Source organism: Ranitomeya imitator, chromosome 6 (assembly GCF_032444005.1).
Source record: "Ranitomeya imitator isolate aRanImi1 chromosome 6, aRanImi1.pri, whole genome shotgun sequence".
Lineage (NCBI taxonomy): Eukaryota > Metazoa > Chordata > Amphibia > Anura > Dendrobatidae > Ranitomeya > Ranitomeya imitator.
Genome location: NC_091287.1, coordinates 317277974 through 317293956, shown reverse-complemented (window position 1 = coordinate 317293956; position 15983 = coordinate 317277974). Strand labels below are relative to the sequence as shown.

Below are 15983 nucleotides of genomic sequence, written 5' to 3'. Positions count from 1 at the left end.
CATGCTCATTTAGGTTGAGATCAGGTGACTGACTTGGCCATTCAAGAATACTCCACTTCTTTGCTTTAATAAACTCCTGGGTTGCTTTGGCTTTATGTTTTGGGTCATTGTCCATCTGTAGTATGAAATGACGACCAATCAGTTTTGCTGCATTTGGCTGGATTTGAGCACACAGTATGGCTCTGAATACCTCAGAATTCGTTCGGCTGCTTCTGTCCTGGGTCACATCATCAATAAACACTAGTGACCCAGGGCTACTGGCAGCCATGCATGCCCAAGCCATCACACTGCCTCCGCCGTGTTTTACAGATGATGTGGTATGCTTTGGATCATGAGCTATACCACGCCATCGCCATACTTTTCTCTTTCCATCATTCTGGTAGAGGTTGATGTTGGTTTCATCTGTCCAGAGAATGTTCTTCCAGAACTGTGCTGGCTTTTTTAGATGTTTTTTAGCAAAGTCCAGTCTAGCCTTTTTATTATTGATGCTTATGAGTGGCTTGCACCGTGCAGTGAACCCTCTGTATTTACTTTCATGCAGTCTTCTCTTTATGATAGATTTGGATATTGATATGCCTACCTCCTGGAGAGTGTTGTTCACTTGGTTGGCTGTTGTGAAGGGGTTTCTCTTCACCATGGAGATTATTCTGCGATCATCCACCACTTTTGTCTTCTGTGGGCGCCCAGGTCTTTTTGCATTGATGAGTTCACCAGTGCTTTCTTTCTTTCTCAGGATGTACCAAACTGTAGATTTTGCCACTCCTAATATTGTAGCAATTTCTCGGATGGGTTTTTTCTGTTTTCGCAGCTTAAGGATGGCTTATTTCACCTGCATGAAGAGCTCCTTTGACCGCATGTTTACTTCACAGCAAAACCTTCCAAATGCAAGCACCACACCTCAAATCAACTCCAGGCCTTTTATCTGCTTAATTGAGAATGACATAACGAAGGGATTGCCCGCACCTGTCCATGAAATAGCCTTGGAGTCAATTGTCCAATTACTTTTGGTCCCTTTAAAAACAGAGTGGAACATGTTAAGGAGCTGAAACTCCTAAACCCTTCATCCAATTTTAAAGTGGATACCCTCAAATGATAATGATGATGTGGTAATGTCTATAACCAAAATTAGAAAAATGTTGTCTCTGTCCAAATATATATGGACCTAACTGTATTTTATGAACCAGCCATCTGTATAATAAATAATGATACTCATGTACGAATGAATGGCGCTATAAAAATGTATAATAATAATAATAATAATAATAATGTAAACTGGTCATCAGTCTGTATTTGTATTTGTCCAGTTACAAAGTGCATGGAATATACACATGCATGATACAGGTACCAGATTCTTAGGAAAAACGTAGGAAGACAGAATTGAAAAAACTTACGTTGGTGAAATAATGTGACAAGACTGGAAAAAAAAAAAAGTTGTGGGCCCTGGGAATTTACCCAATTGTATAGGGTAGTGCATTCGAGAGAGCCAATGCAGCAAGAGAAAAGAATTGGAAATAAGAGTGGGTAGCTTGGATTATGGAGTGTGTTAATCATTCATCATTAGCAAAAGGAGAGCACGGCTAGGGTGATGGGCAAAATGTGAGAAAGGAGATGCATGTTGTTCCAGAGCTCTGTGCGAGTATGATAATTTTATTATGTATTCTGTAGCGAATGGGCAACCAGTGCAATGACTGTTACAAGGTGGAGGCATCGCTATAGCAGCTGGACACTAATAAGATCCAACAATGTGGTGCTCAGACAGCATCAAGTTCCAATAATATAGATGCATGCACAGCAAATGTGGAATCATCCCTTTTTCCCAAAAAAATGCAAGAAAAATAAGGTGGCTTCAGCATCCAATAATGATCTATTTGCTTTGCTATGGCACCACATGGGCACCATATTTTTGAAACCTGCGGCTATGCTGCAAGCTTCTCTTTCCCTGTCACAGCCCACAGTCGTCAGGGCGAGCAGTGACAGGAGATGCTGGGATGTGGAGGTCTGGGGTGAGGAGTGAATCGGCACCGGTGAGCTGTGTTCGCAACCTAACAGTTGTAGTATAATACCAGGCTGCTGATAACTGCTCACTGACACTGCAGTGTTCAGAGCACAGAGGTGTCATCAAGCTGCTGTGCTCTGAACACTGACAAAACTCTGCTATGCCAATGTATGTCTCTGAAGGAGGCTTACAGTGACAGACCACGTATCTTATGCCCATCCTGCATTATACCCTCCAAGACCTGTGTATCTAATTCCCATCATGCGTGGCACCCCCCTCCCCCCCCCCAGAGCAATGTGTCAAAAGTCCACGGTACATGATACGTCCCAGATCCGTATATCAAATGCCCATGGTGCACAATACCTCCCAGATATGTGTATCTAATCATGATATACCCTAGAGCTGTGTATACAATGTCAATCATGCAAGATATTATTATTATTATTTATTGTTATAGCGCCATTTATTCCATGGCGCTTTACATGTGAGGAGGGGTATACATAATAAAAACAAGTACAATAATCTTGGACAATACAAGTCATAACTGGTACAGGAGGAGTGAGGACCCTGCCCGCGAGGGCTCACAATCTACAAGGGATGGGTGAGAATACAGTAGGTGACATGAGATAAGCCCCGCCGTATGTCTAATGCCCACCATATTACACCACTGCTCCCCCTCAGAAGTAGATGGAGCTGTGTAACACATTAGATACTGTGTATCAAATCCCATTCTGTGTGATATAGTCCGCTGAGCCCTGTATCTAATCCCAGCGTGTTACACTACATGTATCTAGTTACAAAATGGGATTCGGACATGTGACAAAGGGGCTACAGACTATAATGGCGCTGTCAGAGCGACTGTGGTCTTGGACGTGCATCACTTTCCGGTCTATACACCTACTGGAGGTGGACACCAGATGCAGTCTACTACGTCTGGGTGTCCATCTCCAGTAGATGTACATGCCTAAAATTATGCACATCAGAGCGCACACTGACTGTTGTCACCGTTATAGGCTATGGACCCGTTAGGTTAGTGCATACATCTGAATCCAGTTGGGGTGTGGGGGATTTCTGACAAAAGCCCCAATGAGGCCACTTAACGGGAGTCTAAGCACAATGTGAAAGCCCCCTTAGATGTCCATGGTTAAGACAACTATTATAGTGACTGCAATGCCCTGCTCATGATGTAACCAATAAAGTGAATGAGAAGAACTATACTACATTTCTAACTGGAGGCATTAACTAAAATTATTATTATACAACCTACGTATTGGGTTAGGATTTTGGAGAGGAGAATACCCCTTTAATGCCCTGTGTCCATGATAAAATACTTATATATTAGAATGCAGAACATTTCAGTATAAACTACGCCTAATCATACCAATACTCCCATTTCTAGCTAGGAATCTGGCCCTACACATGAGATCTATTTATACTGTGATTCATAAGCCACACAAGTTGGATGGATTTCACTGAGCCATTTAATATATGCTATTGCTCTGCGATCCACCCCTGTCCTATTAGATAATGATAGAGCCCATGATATTGAGCTGTACGGCCCTTATTACCAGGGATTACTTTCTTGATATACAGTATTTTGATTGTTTTATATTATATAATATTATAGGCCCCACGATCGCTGCTCTGTGGCTCTAGTAGCAGGGACATTTCCCATTTCCAGGTACACCCTCATTGTTTCTAACCCACGAATGGAGGCGGTAAATATTGAAAGGCGCTGCAGCCAATCAAACATGAGGAGGGAGTTTATGTTGACCAATGTTGGCCTCTATAGTATGCTGTGGTAGCTAGCATTTCAGTCTTAACCAATCAGAGAGACTTTTCCTGAGCATGCCCAGTAGGTTTGCTTACAAATGCGGTCCACATGTTGCCATCAGCACATACACTTATTCTTTTTCTGCATTGTTTACATGGAGTTTTTACGGAATCACACTTGGCCTTGAACATATATACTTAAGGAATATTGGTGATGAAACTGGAATGTTTAAGGACAAGTTTGCTGTAAGAGTTGTATCTAATGGTGGATATGCACAGATGTTTTGATTTTACGCAGGGGGTTAAAATAGGAGGGCTGTGACCCACTATTAGACTGAAGAGGACCCAGATCTATATTAGGGGTCAAAACGTTGCTGCCGGTTCTGGATTTGCGATGAGATAATAAAGCAAGTTTATCAATACTAGATGCTGACGCCGCCTTCTTTAAGCTTCTAAATATGTTCCTGGCAGCTTCATTGACAATAGATTGGAGACAGGAGAGTCTGGTAAGGCCTCATTCAGACGTCGGTGATGTTCTCGCATGAGAAAATAAGTCAGAGTTTCATCAGCGCATTCTGGAATGTTGATTTTGCGAAAATTCATGGACATGTGACCGGCTCTATTCACTAAGATAGGCAAGAGTGTTATCAGTGAAAATCACAAATACAACTCGTATGCAAAAAGCGGATGCGTGAGGGATGAGCTCCAAGAGGAAGACCAATTAGTATTGTGTTGCAATTGTGAAGACAAGTTTTTTTGCTGTTTCAATGGTAATAAAAGGGCAGATTCTGTAGATATTTTTTGAAGTACAGGTCACATGAGAGAGTGAAGTAAAAATCCAGTATAACACCAAGTCAGCCATCAAGGTGTTGGGCGTTCCCACTCACGGAAACGGAAATATTCCTCTGTACTTTAAAACTCAAGTATAACAGTTACTTTGTAACACAACGCCGGTGAATACTAATTAGGCAAACAAGTTTGTACAATTTTGGAAGTTTCTTTATGACCGTGTGGCTTGTGTAGAGTCAACTACTGTTTTATTTGGAGAAATCACAACTAACATGTGTAGTAAAAAAAACATGAAAAAGTTATTCTGCTGTTGTCACTTCCACGGTACACTATTTGTTTCCAGATTTGCTACAGATTTTACTCTTTGAATGCAATAAGAAAAATGTGGTAAATGTACATTTTTGCCTCATATCACGCATACATCTGTGGGAAGAAAAGGAGCTGCATTTTAAGTTATTCCAACAGGAGCCAATTTTGGTTGTGTGTTAACCAGACAAAAACTTTCACGGACATTTGAACAAAAAACGCACTGAAAAGTTAGACAATGTTCCTAGAAATTAGCTGGTAGTGTCTAAGCAGGAATTGACCTGTCGAGACTAAAAACAGTAACATAGTTATTAAGGTTGAAGGAAGACTTTAAGTCCATCTAGTTCAACCCATAGCCTAACCTAACATGCCCCAACATGTTGATCCAGAGGAAGGCAAAAAAAAACCCATGTGGCAAAGAGTAAGCTCCACTTTGGACAACTCCATTCCTCAAAAAATTGAGAGGATCAATTAGACAGTAAACATCTCCAAAAGCTGAAATTACCCAAGACGCCCCAATCCAAAAACATAAGGGAGGTCTTTAATGTCTATTGATGTCATGCCTACCTAGCTCATAACTGCTGCAGCCAATCACTGGACACAGCGGCCCTGTAGTTGGGTTGTCACCAACAAAGACTCGCAAACTGAGTGAAAGCTCAGTTTGTCATATAATACGTCTCGGAGCCTAAGAAGTAACAAAAGTTAAAATGACAACCTTCTTAAGCAGCAAATCATTTTTTATTTTACATTACCACTGTTTGCGATTTAGAATGGAAGTGTTTTATGACTATTGTGATTTACTGAAGTCACTTTCAAGAACATGCTCAAGGTCAAAGCATTACCAGAAACCAAAATAGGTATCTTTATGCAATAGTGTATCTCTGCACAATCTTACTCTGCTTGGTGTGGTGTGTACTAGGCCTCTGCCATCTACAGTGCCACAGAGGTAAGGGCCATCAGGAGTGAACCACGTGTTAGATGCACACTTTATAGCTGCCACAAAAAGCTACAACCGGAAAGTAAAATAATATGTGAAACATTACAGCTTAACACACAAATCAATATCATACAGCAGCGTAAATATGGGCTTACACGGTTTATAAACCATCTTAATCATTATTGTACATTAAACAATAATTACAACTCAAATTAAAAGTTGGCAGATTTATCTATGTAATTAGAAAAAAAAATACAATGTCCCTGCTGTGTTTGCACACAGAAAATATGCTTGGAAAAGCCAATTTTTGTAAAGTTCTAGGCAGTCTCACATCAATGTAATTTGTAAATGAGGAATATAAACAGCACACAATAATGTTGGCAAACTTGACATGGAGAGATTCCAATGGTTCCTTTCGATAATGCAGGGGCAGTAATAACAGAGTACTAGCGCTATGAAATAAAGATGGGTAAAATGAAGTTTTCCCACTGCAAGCTTGACTTCAACTGAGTGACCCTTGCTTCTGAACTTGACCCTAGTTCCAATCTGGTTGATGAGGCCTACAAACACGGGTCATGTTGTAGGCCCTGATAATGGTAAAGGTGTCTCTATAGAAGTCTTGAGGATGATGTCACATAATCCGCTTGGCCAGAAAACTTAGAATACAATGTGAGTTAGCGCATTCGAGCAACACTGACATGTAACTCAAGAAGGACAAAGGATGCTCCACGCTATATCTGGGGGTCATGGAACACTTTACTGCTGGAAAAGCGTGCGATGAAATCACCAGCTCTTCTTATGACTCTATCCAGGACAAGACTGCAGCTAGCAAACAATGACATGCTGCAGAGCATCTCCCTCCCTCGCACTGCCACCTTTACTAGGTAAACAGCTGGATGCATCCCTCCAAAACAAGCATACAATCAAAACAGAGAAACCATTTGCTAACCTCTTAGGTTTCTGGGGTGGATCTGTTTTGTCCGAGGCATGATCCTCCTCCTCCTGAAGCCTGTTTTTTCCTTCTCAAAAATGGAGAGCGGTGCCAGCGGAGAGGAGCCTCCATATACCCGCCAAGTGTACCAGTTAATCCAGCAGCTGAGCAAGGGAAGGAGAAAAACAACATGAGGGAAGAGAAGACTAAAGGGGAGCCAGGATGCACTGGTCTGGGACTTCACTCCCCTCTCGCACCCCATAAAATGTACAGCACTGCATTTGATTAGCAAAAATAATAACGAGCAAAGACAGAATGGAAACTAATAGTGCGGTTTAAGGAAAATAAAACGGGACAAGGGCTCTAATGAATACTACAGCAGCCTTACACACGTATACAGTACACACACCTCCTTCAGGGCAATGCAAAACAAAACAGCATCATCCTGCACATGAAGATCTCGCTGGCTGCTCGCCTCTGGATCATTCATGGTTTTATGAATCACATGCGATGTGCACAGCCCACTAATGTGCCTGCTTTACAAATCGGGATGCCTTGTCGTCCTATTGCAACACTGCAAGTATACTGGGGAGGGAAAGAGAGAGGGAGGGAGAGAAAAAGGGAGAGGAGGAGGGAAGGGGGAGGTAGGGAGACAAGGGGTGACAGAGGAGAGAGGGAGAGAGAAAAGGAGAACATTTGCTGGCCTGTGTGAATGAAAGCTCACATGCACATATTCAGAAAGCATTACATGTACCTCCACACAGACAAGGGACCTACCAGGCTCACAGCGCTAGAGGCGGAGGGAGCCAATTAGATCATTAGCACTCTCAAATGGGATCTGCACACGGCTTAGCCAGATTATTTATTAGTTTTGCCAATTATATTTATTTGCAAGGATTAAATGCATGTAGAAAAACGCTGTGTGGTGTCCAACAACGATGGACCAGTGAAAATGCCTTGGCACCGACAACCTGCAAGGGTGGCGGACAATAGCCAGAGGTGATGCGCTCTCCTTTGCACAAAGTGATGGTTTTTCCACTTCACCCATCAGATTGCGGCAGCTATTTTGAGGCCAGCATTACAGAAGCAGAGCCGTGGCGCAGGGGTTAATTCTCATCCCTCTACTAGAGGATGGCTTTAAGGGTTAGTTCTGAGAAAAGGCAGGGTGCCATGAGCACAGTCTGGAAAGCCTGAAGGAGGGTGGGCTTTTACCAGTGCTGGGAACATTAATGGGATGAGGGGGCTGGATCTAGGGAGGCACAGATGAGGCAGGAGTCAGGCACTTGACAGTTTGGAAAAGACAAGGGGCGATACAGGATGGCTGAATAATGTGCAGCAAAAGGGGGAAGGAGCAAAGAGAGTGAGGAAATATGAATGAATCTGGGAGGAGGAGCATGGGGAAACCCCTATGCAACATAGAGCGCCTAACAGGAACCCAAGAGGATTAGGCGGTGGGGAGATTCTCTGCACTCCATGATGCCAGCCAGGGCCTTAGTCACACAAATCCCAAAACGGTTAACTCTTTCAGACAATAGGACATCCATGTTTACAGCTTGCTTTCCACATTACACACGTGCACAAAGGCTGAGCACACCACAGGATACGTAGATCCATCACACAGAACTGGGATCATGTCATACAAATTCTACATTTAGCAATGAATGGAAAATAAATAAGGAAGAAACATCATTATAATTTCTTACAAGTCATCAGATCCTGGTTCTTTCAGTATAATAAATTAAGAATAGCACCTTCATACACATTGTTACAGACTCATCACTGGCAGATATAGACAGAAAAGGGCCCCTGTGCAAGAACCATATATGGGCCCTTTGCAGCCCAAGAGCTCCTAAAAATACAATATTGCACCTGCTTTCGAGATAGAAATGGCCCCCTTACCTCCTGGGCAGCTGTGTGGCTGCACTGGTTGCACCAATAATACGTCCGCCCCGGACGCTAATATTTAGTTATTGTATTTTCCAGAGAAAACAAAAACTGACACCCTGGGGATCTTATACTGCTGGAGTAAACTACATGGCTTGCGCTCACAGTACGTTCAGTGGCAACTCGATCATTTTTGGTTTTGAAATCAGTAAGTGCAGTATGTCCAAGGCTACGTCCCCACGGTCAGTTTAGGCAGAACTTTGGACGAAGCGGACATGTGCTGTGTTCAAAGCGCTGATAGTTTTTGAATGCAGGTAAAGGTACCGTCACACTCAGCAACTTTGCAAAGAGAACGACAACAATCCGTGACGTTGCAGCGTCCTGGATAGCGATCTCGTTGTGTTTGACACGCAGCAGCGATCTGGATCCCACTGTGTCATCGCTGGTCGGAGCTAGAAGTCTAGAACTTTATTTCGTCGCCAGGTCGGCGTGTATCGTCATGTTTGACATCAAAAGCAACAACGCCAGCAACGAGCATAAGGCCCCTAGATGTGTGTCGGATCGGTACACTCCGGCTGTTTGACATGGAGCTAACAACCAGCGAGAACGAGAAGTGAGTCGCCGTTGCGTCACTGGATTGCTCCTGCATCATTCTGGAGTTGCTGTGTTTGACGTCTCTACAGCGACCTAAACAGCGACCTAGTTTAGGTCGGCTCGTTGTCTAAATCGCTGCAGCGTCGCTGAGTGTGACGGTACCTTTATTCCGCATGTGTTCATTGAACCGTGCGGAATCACCGCACCCAATACATTGCACTGGTGATATTTATCTTGCAGAGACTGAGCGTCTCCGCAGGATACATAGACATGCTGCGGTCTAGAAAGACGCTCCGCATGTCCATCTCTGCAGGAAAGCCGGGGGCGTCCATACACGCATAGTGGAGATGGGATTTCTTGAAATCCATCCACTATGCTGTAACATCTGGCCACCGTGGGTTGGACGCTGCGGATGTAAGCAGCGTTTACTGACAGTGGGAACATACCCTAAGGGTCCCAATACACAGACGAAAATCCCCTGAACCCGAGATTTTGGCGGGACCAACTATACAATGAATATAGGGGGTCTCTCAACTCATTCTTGTCAGATTGTCGAGCAAGAGAAGACTGGAGCCGTTGGAATTTCATAGGCCGATCCTTTTGTTTTCAAGGGAGATATGCTGCTAGCAAAGGTTTTTGGCAGCGACTTTCTGAGAGCTAAAGTGTATGGAGGAATCTGGAAAGATAACTGTCAGATGAACAGCCATCTTATATGTATGGCCAGCCCAAGATTTTGTTCATATCAACTTCTTTGTTTCTATGATAAATTAGATAGATGTTTTACATGGTGGACACTGGCAGCACTTGACAGACTTCGTAGACTTATAATGGAGGCCATCACTTTGACAAGAATAAAAATAATGATTATTCCAGATTTTAGCTTAACCTTAGGCACAAATGTAAATATAAGGCAATAAAATCACATGCAAATTTATAGCACTTTCCACAAACTGATCGTCTGACAAGGTTCCCAGTATTTTAACTCACAAGCAACATAGCATGTTGCCTACTCGCAGACCAAGAGTTGTAGTGATCGACCATTGTATAAGAGTGATAGTGTTAAAAGCTGTATATTCAAAGAGATTCCTTTCTTCTGAAAAAACAAGGCTGTAACACTCGCCATATAATAAATTATGGTGTATTTATAAAATTAGTGTCCAGCTCCTGCAAAGTTAAATCAGAAAGAAAAAAAAAGAAAAAAAATTGGCCATTTTTAGTCAATGCAAGCATAACAGTCATGTGTGGTCAGGTAGACTTGTCACTGAATAGTGCTGCACAAGAAGTGACGTCACCTTTTTGACAAGCACGCAACAGCGCTGATTTCCTTTGTTTCATCACGGGTCTGTGTACCCACTAGAACTATACATGGTGGGATCTGCATGCATATCACTATCATTTTCAGATTTATCAGGTTATGCTTGCTTAATGTCATGTCATCTGCCATGGGAGAAAATATGGGCCAGAGATCTGAGCGTCTTTCATTTCAGATGTGAAGATGATTTTCAAGGACAATGAGGAGACTGCTTCATTCCCACCTCTCTGCACCGAGTGTTGAGAATGGGAGGGACAGTGTGGAGCACCAGGCATTAACACACCATCTTCTGGTATGCTAGCTTTCTACTAAAGAATTTGGCAGATCACTGGAGCTGGTTAAAACCCTTTATTCTTTTATATCCTATGGAATTAAAATGTAGACGATATCTCCTGCATTCTGATAGAAGATAAAAGGCCTGGCTCGCGTATGTATACATGTTCATACCCAGAGGATCTACATAGACCAGAACTAAAAATATCGTTTTTGAAGTTCTATAATCTGATAAGTTATATTATAATTGTAGTATCATATCTACAGAAATATTAGGTAGCACCACAGGGGACCTCCACAGCTAACAAAAACATTCACTGCAAATACAGTATTATAGATGGACATAACTAATACAAAACTGTACATTAAAGGGTTATTCACTATTTCCATCTTAGCAAGTTATCAACCTTCTAGAGTAGAACAATGGTATTCCCATCATTGTCCCACGTGTGAGGCCATGATCTGTTCTCTGTATCAGTGGGAGTCCCTTTGATCAGCAGGTCCTTTCTTTTGGACAAGGAATTACTTGGGATGATGGGAATAACATTAAAAACACCAAATACATTTTTAATAATAGCTAGATAGTTTAACCAATTTAAAGGGAATCTGTCACCCCAAAATTCGCCTATAAGCTGCGGCCATTCTATAATGCTGTAGATAAGCCCCCATGTAACCTGAAAGATAAGAAAAACAAGTTAGATTATACTCACCCAGGGGCGGTCCTTGTCCGGTCCGATGGGCTGTTTTGAACAGCTGACATGGGCTCGCAATAGCCGTGGGTGGAATCGCGATCCACCAGCGGCTATAAACCCATTAAATGCGGCTGTCAAACTCTGATAGCAGCAATTAACAAGTGCTTCCGGCAATCGCTACGGAAATCTGCCCACCAGTGGGTTGGTATGACAACCAGAGGTCTCCTGGAGACCTCCATGGTTGTCACTGCCTGCTTGTTATGAGCGCCGCCCAGTGGTCAGCACTCATGGCATGCGAGTAATTCAGCTACATATAGGCGATCTGATCAGACTATATGGAGCTGAGCCGATCGGGTTATGGCAGCTTCTAGTTTCCCATGGAGACTATTGAAGCATGCCAAAAGTAAAAAAAAATTCTTTTAAAAAAAAAAAAAAAAAAAAAAAACTAAAAAAGTTCAAATCACCTCCCTTTCTTCCCATTCAAAATAAAACAATTAAAAAAAATAAAACACATACCGTATTTGGTATCATCACCCAATCAATAAAAAAAAAAGGAATAACCTGATCGCTAAACGGCCTAGCGAGAAAAAGTCAAAATGCCAGAATTACGGGGGGGTTTTGGCCACCACGACATTGCATTAAAATGCAATAACGGGCGATCAAAAGATCGTTTCTGCACCAAAATGGTATCATTAAAAACGTCAGCTCGGCACACAAAAAGTAAGCCCTCACCCAAGCCGAGATCATGAAAAATGGAGCAATTTTTTTTTTTTTTTTTTAAAACAAAGTTTGGAATTTTTTTTTTAACCACTTAGATAAAAAAGAACCTAGACATGTTTTGTGTCTGTGAACTCGTAAAGACCTGGAGAATCATAATGGCAGGTCAATTTTGTCATTTAGTTGAACCTAGTAAAAAAGTCAAACAAAAAACAAGGGTGGGATTGCACTTTTTTTCCTGTTTTCTAGTAAATGACATGGTAAAACTAATGGTGTTGTTCAAAAGTACAACCTGTCCCGTAAAAAAAAAAAAAAAAAAAAAAGCCTTCACATGGCCAGTTTGACCTATAAATAAAAAAAAGTTATGGCTCTGGGAAGAAGGGGAGCAAAAAATGAACATGCAAAACCACAAATAAAGGTGCCTACATAATACACCATATAGACTCCTGACCAAAAAAAAAGGACACCTTCTGTCAGTTGCTACATTTTGAATCTTCAAGTACTTAGGCTAGGTCCATAATACATTTGTGCGCATTTGTGTGTTGGGCGTATACAGTTGCATGAAAAAGTGTTTGCTCCCTTCCTGATTTACTATTCTTTTGCATGTTTGCCGCACTTAAATGTTTGAGATCACCAAACAAATTTAAAATATTACACAAAGGTTACGCTAGTAAACAAAATGCATTTTAAATGAAGGTCTTTATTATGTAAGGGAAAAGAAATCCAAAGCTACAGGGCCCTGTGCGACACAGTGATTTAAGGGGGGTGGGGGCAAACAATTTAATCGTGGTTTATCACATTTTTGGAAAGACAAATTTTAATTTCATAGCCACGTGCAGGCCTGATTATTGCCACACCTGTACTCAATCAACAAAACACATAAATAGGACCTGCCTGACAAAGTGAAGTAGACTAAGGCTATGTGCACACGTTCAGGTTTTTTTGCGTTTTTTTCGCGGTAAAAACGCTATAAAAACTCATTAAAAAAGCATACATTATGCATCCTATCATTTAGAATGCATTCTGCATGTTTTGTGCACATGATGCGTTTTTTCCGCGAAAAAAACGCATCGCGGTAAAAAAAAGCAGTATGTTCATTAATTTTGTGGATTTTCTGCATTTTTCCCGCTATTCAATGCTTTTGGGAAAAAACGCGTCAAAAACACATCAAAAACGTGGTAAAAACGAATGCGGATTTCTGGCAGAAATGTCCGGTTTTTGTCGGGAAAATTTCTGCAAGAAATCCTGACGTGTGTACATACCCTAAAAGATTCTCAAAAGCTAGACATTGTGCCATGATCCAAATAAATTCTTGAACAAATGAGAAACAAAGGAACTATCAATCTGGAAAAGGTTATAAAGATGTTCCTCAAGCGAACCACAAAGAGCTATTATCCACAAATGGCAATAACATGGAACAGTGGTTAAACTTGCCAGGCGTGGCCAGATGACCAAAATTACCCCAAGAGCACAGCGATGACTCAGTTAAGATCAGTGTTCATGACTCCACCATAAAAAAAGAGACTGGTCATAAATGGCATGCATGGCAAGGTTCCAAGGCAAAAACCTCTGCTGAGCAACAAGAACATAACGGCTCACCTCAGTTTTGCCAGAAAACATCTTGATAAGCCCCAAGACTTTTGGGAGAATACTCTGTAGACTGACAAAAGAAAAGTTGAACTTTTTGGAAGGTGTACGTTCCATTACATTTGGTGTAGAAGTAACAGCATAACAGAAGAGGAACATCATACCAACAGTAAAATACAGTGGTGGTAGTGTGATGGTCTGGGGATGTTTTGCTGCTTCAGGACCTGGAAGACTTGCTGTGATAAATTAATACATGAATTCTGCTGTCTATTAAAAAATCCTGAATGAGAATATCTGGCCATCTGATTCGTGACCTCCAGCTGAAGCACACTTGTGTTTTGGATCATTGTCCTGCTGCTTAACCCACCACCAAGTCCACCTCTGAATGGCATAAGAAAAACAAAATTAAGTCTTTCGCGTGACCTAGTCAAAGTCCTGACCTTAATCTGAATAAGATGTTGTGCCATGACCTTAAAAAGGAGGTTCATGCTCGGAAACCCTCCAAAGTAGCTGAGTTACAACAATTCTGCAAAGATCAATGGGCTAAAATTCCTCCATAGTTGTAAAAGACTCATTGCTAGTTATTGCAAACGCTTGATTGCAGTTGTTGCTGCTAAGGGTGGCCTAACCAGTTATTAGATTTAACAGGCAATCACTTTTTCACACAGAGCCCTGTAGGTTTGGATTTCTTTTTCCCTTAATAATAAATACCTTCATTTAAAAACTGCATTTTGTGTTTACTTGTCTTATCTTTGTCTAATATTTAAATATGTTTAGTTATCTGATACATTTAAATGTGACAAACATGCAAAAGAATAGGAAAATCAGGAAGGGGGCAAATACTTTTTCACACAACTGTATGCTCAGGATGTATGAGCCTGACTCTGAGGCATCTGTCCACCAGAAATGAATACCGCATGGTAAAAGTTTCTTTGAAGTAGCCCTCTGCACAGGAAAGCACAGTCGGCTTCATATTCCTATACAATAAGACACTTAGCATATTTGTCGGACTATAAGACGCAACTAGGTTTTACAGGAGGAAAACAGAAAAAAATTGAAGCAAAAAATGTGGTCATGACGCATTGTTATGTGGGGTGGGAGGGGGACCTGCTGCTGACACTGCTACAGGTGTAATGTCCCCCAATTCTGTATTAATATCCCCCATGCTGGTAAACATATGTCCCCAATCCAGCTATACATAGCCCCCTCATCCCCATCCTGGTTTGCATGGCCCCCTCATCCCCACCCTAGTATGCATGGCCCCCTCAACCCTATCCTGGTATGCATGGCCCCCTCATCCCTATCCTGGAATGCATTGCCCCCACCAGAAAAAAAGAACATTCATTTTACCTTCCCTGCGCTCCCTCACAGTGTCCCGTTCTGATGCCAGCAGCCGATTTTTGCTTGTAAGCAGCGCATGGCAGTGACATCATGCGACGCTTACAATTCAAGGACAGCTGCCGGAATACTCACTGCTCCCCACACCCGGGACTATGTGCGTATGGAACAGTAAATATTCATCTTCTTTAATAGCAGGTACACTCTTAGCCATAGCTGGCAGCTTCCTGCAGCAGAGAATCACGTGTGCAAGCTACTAAAGAGGAGGAATATATAGGGAGCAGGAAATATTCATTCTCTTTAAGGGCGGCTGTGGCTAAAAGTGTGCCTTCCATTAAAAAAGATGAATATTCACTGCTCCCCACGCCCATAGTCCCTCCAACCCCTCGGCGCCGGCTTCAGTGCATAGAGATGGGAGTGACCATCCACAGCAGGTACATACGATACGATACACTTTATTGATCCCGTGGGAAATTATGGTATCACAGCAGCACAATTTAAATCATAAAAATCATAAAGGATTACATAGTTATACGGACTATAAGACACATTTTTGGAGGAAAAAAGTGTGTGTGTCTTATAGTCCAAAAAAATACGGTACCTGCCGAAAAAACACTTTGGTCTCTGCTTGGTGTATGGTTGTCTATGGGAACATTCCAATATATTTCAGTAAAAGACTAGTGTGCACCTAGCCTTGCATCATTTTGTCTTACAGTATACAGTTGTATTAATTTATAGGAGACGCCAAATACAACCCCAAGAGCCGAGGAGGGATGAGCGTTTTAGCCCTGTAGGAGCAAGGGCTAATTGTACTGTGGGGTCTGAGACTAAAAACAATTTGGTGTCTTATTTTA

The 15983-nt window shown here is 42.0% G+C and overlaps 1 protein-coding gene across 2 annotated transcripts in view; it reads right to left on the bottom strand.

Moving 5' to 3' along the window:
* HIVEP1 (HIVEP zinc finger 1) overlaps nt 1–15983 on the bottom strand; it is a 293232-nt gene that overhangs the window by 236580 nt on the left and 40669 nt on the right. The window contains exons 1-2 of one of the 2 annotated variants that reach the window (XM_069730787.1): nt 7142–7313; nt 6751–6896 (exon numbers count right to left, since the gene is read on the bottom strand). In XM_069730787.1, the coding sequence (XP_069586888.1) occupies nt 6751–6790 (40 nt within the window). In that variant the 5' untranslated portion in view covers nt 6791–6896; nt 7142–7313. Of the gene's footprint in view, nt 1–6750; nt 6897–7141; nt 7314–15983 lie in introns of those variants that run through there. The other variant, XM_069730788.1, reaches the window with a different exon arrangement.